The sequence below is a fragment of the Brassica oleracea genome, unplaced genomic scaffold (assembly GCF_000695525.1).
Source record: "Brassica oleracea var. oleracea cultivar TO1000 unplaced genomic scaffold, BOL UnpScaffold01194, whole genome shotgun sequence".
Taxonomy (NCBI): domain Eukaryota; kingdom Viridiplantae; phylum Streptophyta; class Magnoliopsida; order Brassicales; family Brassicaceae; genus Brassica; species Brassica oleracea.
Genome location: NW_013617748.1, coordinates 13,031 through 17,619, shown reverse-complemented (window position 1 = coordinate 17,619; position 4,589 = coordinate 13,031). Strand labels below are relative to the sequence as shown.

The 4,589-nt window shown below is 32.8% G+C and overlaps 1 protein-coding gene across 2 annotated transcripts; it reads right to left on the bottom strand.

Annotated features, from left to right (window-relative positions):
• Window positions 1-1,161: 1,161 nt before the first annotated feature.
• Window positions 1,162-4,146, bottom strand: LOC106321058 (callose synthase 2-like). 2 transcript variants are annotated; one of them, XM_013759376.1, is made up of 13 exons: window positions 4,095-4,146; window positions 3,800-3,945; window positions 3,616-3,716; window positions 3,392-3,516; window positions 3,200-3,293; window positions 2,997-3,107; window positions 2,801-2,917; window positions 2,623-2,715; window positions 2,423-2,517; window positions 2,178-2,304; window positions 1,697-1,834; window positions 1,529-1,605; window positions 1,162-1,439 (listed from the first exon to the last, which is right to left on the bottom strand). In XM_013759376.1, exons 2-13 carry the CDS (start codon window positions 3,933-3,935, stop codon window positions 1,247-1,249), a joined length of 1,407 nt encoding a protein of 468 aa, XP_013614830.1. In that variant the 5' UTR covers window positions 3,936-3,945; window positions 4,095-4,146; the 3' UTR covers window positions 1,162-1,246. The 2 variants fall into 2 exon arrangements, with proteins under 2 accessions (XP_013614830.1, XP_013614829.1); XM_013759375.1 differs by having other exon boundaries at window positions 4,023-4,106.
• Between the last annotated feature and the right edge of the window lie 443 nt (window positions 4,147-4,589).

Below are 4,589 nucleotides of genomic sequence, written 5' to 3'. Positions count from 1 at the left end.
TTATTATTTATTTCTATTTTTTAAATAACAATGCCACATGTTTTCTTATTTTTTATTTTTATATCAATGATAATATTACGATATATATTTATTGTAATATTTTTATTTTTTATATACTATATTTACTTATTATTTATTTTTCTTATCTTTTATATTTACTTATTCTAATAATAAGATAATGTTTAATACGATAATATTAAGTATAATATTTTGATTTTTTATATTTTGTATTTAGTTATTATTTTATAGATGTTTAATTTAGTTTTTTATTTCTCAATTGTATATTTACTTATTCTAATTTTTTTTTGTTTTTATATCAAATGATAATATTATGATAGATGTTTAATGTAATATTTCTATTTATTATATTGTATATTTACTTATTATTGTTTAATGCAATGTTTCTATTTCTTATATTGCTTATTTACTTATTATATATTTTTCCGTATATTGCAAATTTACTTATTATGATATTTTGATTTCTTATATTTTGTATTTAGTTATTATTTTATTGATGTTTAATTTAGTTTTTCATTTCTCAATTGTATATTTACTTATTATTTATTTTTCCTTATATTGTATATTTACTTATTATTGTTTAATGCAATGTTTCTATTTCTTATATTGCTTATTTACTTATTATATATTTTTCCTTATATAGCAAATTTACTTATTATTTATTTTCTATTTTTTAAATAATAATGCCACATGTCATATTTTGAGAGAATTTTTTTCGCTGATGTGGACGCTCTACGAAGCCTCAAAAGGTCCCTTTTATTAGTATAGGTTCAAATAACATGATTTACTTCATTTTCAAATATAATAAATATAGAAATTTATAGCAAGAATGTATATTATTTTTGATATTTGGGTCAAATTTATGAATTAAATTTTTACTATTACGTAAATAATTTTGTTCTTCTGATACTATTTATGTTATGTAATATGATCTTTTTTGTAGTGTGTCATACACATTTCTTACAAATGCAAACCTAAAACACAAACCACAAAACGATACAAAAATAATAACTTAGATCACAATAAAGTATATCCTAGTATATTATATATAGAACATGTTTTTTGATAAACAACAATAGAACTTGATTAAGCAAGAAAGTTTAAAGATAACTGTTTAAACTATATATAGTTATTTTGTCAGTATTTGTAAAAAGAAAGAAGCTGTTATTAACTTAGTATAGTGGTATATTATATATATGTTCTCTCTTTTTTTATTTAAAGAAACTGTTTACAACATTTTCAATATTTTATCAAATGTGTCATTGACGTCATCATTCCTCCTGCATCGCTGGATGGAAAATAGACGGCGAAGAGCAAAAGCAGAGAAGCATCTATAACTTTTTCGAAGTTCCTCAGCTGTCTGACAAAATAAATCAGCATCATCTCGCATAGGCCACCCTAGCTGAAAGCACCGAACTGACCTATTAAGTTGAACAACCAAGGAGATTCAATCATGCAGAACTTTAAATGAACATTTTAGAAGATTACAAGATAATCATATGCATTGTACCAAAAATACTCATTAAAGTCGTCATAGTGTCTCCTCTCAGGATGCTTCAACTTTCCTCCTCTACTTCTCTTTGCTTCCTACAGTACAAGAATATGGTGATGAAAAATACAGGAAATGACAGCAAAAGAAGACAAAAATGGTCAAGACTGAAGAACCAAAGCAAGCAACCTTAGCTACTGTCTTGTCTATAGGAGTCACTACTTTCTGCAGAAAAGCTTCATCTTCACCACCATATGCCGGTTTTACTCGCTCCCCTGTCATTGGACTAACACTCCCAGCCAATATCCCGTACAACTCAAAAGCCATCTAAACAAATTTAGAAGACGAACTTAGAAATAAAAACATCCCCCTAACGTAAATATAAAACATGTATTATTAAGTTCTCGATGTCTCAATATAATCAATTCTTTTCTTGTCTCCACCAAGTGAATTTTTCAAATACTATTTTCACTAATACTCAACGATGGATATGGTTTACTTCCTCGTCCTTATATATTACGTTTTCAGCTCTCCGGAGTTTACTTATCGATAACTACGTCTATGGAGTAGCCAAGATCACCAAAAATGGAACTCACATGCTCTTCTCTAAGTTCAAAATGTAATGTTTCACTTTCAGGCAAACCACATAGAGGAGAAACTGAAGACATACATGGTGATATATATAGCAAAGGCACGCTGGCATGAATCTTAGGTTTGCAGCCTCTCCCCAAATTAAAAGATAGAGGCATATATATAGCAGTTTCCGCTGCTGAACCTCATGTTGAATCACCGGCATCCTACAGAACAATAGAGATGAACAAGTAAGAAAACCTCAAGGCGTTACATCTCTTTTATCTGTTTGTAAGAAAGAAAAAGTGAAAACACAAAATGGGACGTTACAAGGAGAATCCTCACCAGAGGCTGCTTTTCCGACCCAAATACTTGCACCACTTTTTGTAGTTCTTGAAAAGTTTCTTCATCACTATAGTCACTGCGCGATCAATATCCAACTAAAAGCAGACGTTGTAAATTAGACCACTAGTGCAGACAGAGAGAACCACTGAACTGGACCCATGAATTGTAAACTGTGAACTGAAGTTCAAAAGAAAACATACCTTTGGTTGTTGTTCAGGTCTCGGAAACTGTCGAATGTGTACATTAGCAAGTAACAAAATCAAGTTCTCTCTTTGATTAGCAACATTATCTTTCTGTCATTTAAAGGTTTGGATCACAATCAGCACAGGGAGATATTCTCAATCAACAAAACAAATACAGGATATTCACTAGTATCACCTGAAAACCAAACATGGTTTGAAGCCAGTCTAGCATATCTTCATCGAGTTTCATCTTGTGGCCTGCTGGCCATGGTAGACCCCTAGTGTTACAAAGTGCGGTAACTGTGGCTTGTATCTGTAGAACAGTGTGAAAGTGTTTATTTTTTCTGACTCAGAACACGATAAACATATATGGATATGCCTATTTGGTTAACCTTAGGAAATCTCGTTATAGCCAGATTTTGACTATCAGGGTCATGGGGAAGATTGTTGTAAGGCACGTGGATTTGGATTTTTTCTTCAACCTTTGTGTGGGCTTCTAGAACCTACCAGCAAGAAAAAAAGATGAACATAAACAAGTGAGCCAAGAATGTCGTAACCCTATTCATGAGAAAAAGATGAACAGAAACAAAACTACCTCATCAGGCACTTCCACATCTTCAGTCTGATTAACAGCCTTCAAGACTTCAAAAAGAACAGAAGAAGTTTGATATTCCTTTGTAAGTTGAGCACTACAAAGCAAAAAACATCTTTGTTTTATGAATGAAAACACATATAAAATATAGAGATAAAACACCGATCCGAACAAACAGTTCCATCAAACACAAACCGGTCGTCTTTGTCAGCAGCGTTGAGCAAAGGCTGGATGTATTTCTTGTAGTAGTGTTGATAGAAACTTTCCATCTCGCGTGCGTCACTTATCTGCTGTCTTCCTGCAAGTGTTGTTTCATCCTCCTGCACAAGTTCAAGAAAATAAAGTACACTGACACATAATCTCCATGCAGGAAGAATTTTATGTGCAAGCCAACAGTAAAGTAAATGAAATGATGATACGTGTTCTAAGCGCCGGAGAAGCGCAGTCTTGAACTGGCGAACACCACGACCACTTGACGTTGGATCAAGCTTGCTTGCCTTCTCAAACGCATAAAACCGACCTAAAAACAGCCAATGATTTTTGTTTACAAGATCATTTGAGATGATCAAATCATCAGGTGACTTTTACATTATTTCAACTCACATAAGTAAGCAACGCGAGGGTTACTAGCTTCTACTTCATTGGCTACACGGAGGATCGGAGTAATCTCCACGAGTGACGATGGCACCACTTCACTGTCCAGAGTAACCATTCCAAGTTTGCCAGCAGCTTGAGACATCTTCTAAATCCTAAAAAAAAATATATATCAGATGAAGACTTCTTCAAATTTAAAGAGCTTTTACATCACCATCAATAACAAACTTACAGAACTATATGCGATAAAACGAAAGAGTTATATAATCATAAGCTCGTGAAGGAGAAAAAAGACAGAGACTACCATTAAATAGCCGATCCGAAAGGGAAAAGAATACATGGATTGCTTAATTCCGAAGTAAGATGAGATTCACTCCACATAATAAATCAATAATCATGGAAAAAGAAACCATGCTAAAAAGTTGCATTTATTAGTTAAAAGAAAAAAGGTTCCGAACAGACGAAAATAAAGTTAGCATAAGACGTGTAAAGAACAAACTTTATGTCTAAACCTAGTCACCTATAACATTGTTTCACAACCATCTTCAACTATCCACACACAAGAAAATCATTAACTCCATTAGCTAGTAAAAGAAGAACAAATTTAACCTTTGAATGAACGCGAGAAGGACAAAATAAACGGATGGTCAAACTGTGATCGAAGAAGAACATAGCGACGTGAAAGATATAGAGAGAAGACAGACAGGCGCCTACGGGTGGGCACTTTACCCGATACCCGAAGCCGCACCCAAACCCGACCCGAAAAACCTGAACCGAAATCCGAACCAAACTAGAAAAA

Excerpts from the sequence above, each read along its gene's own strand:
- LOC106321058 (XM_013759376.1), bottom strand. The coding sequence starts at position 3,935 with ATGTCTCAAGCTGCTGGCAAACTTGGAATGGTTACTCTGGACAGTGAA. Across the intron at positions 3,294-3,391 it reads GCTGCTGACAAAGACGACCG|TGCTCAACTTACAAAGGAAT; the intron begins GTTTGTGTTTGA and ends TTTGCTTTGTAG. Across the intron at positions 1,440-1,528 it reads GACTTTAATGAGTATTTTTG|GTCAGTTCGGTGCTTTCAGC; the intron begins GTACAATGCATA and ends TCAACTTAATAG.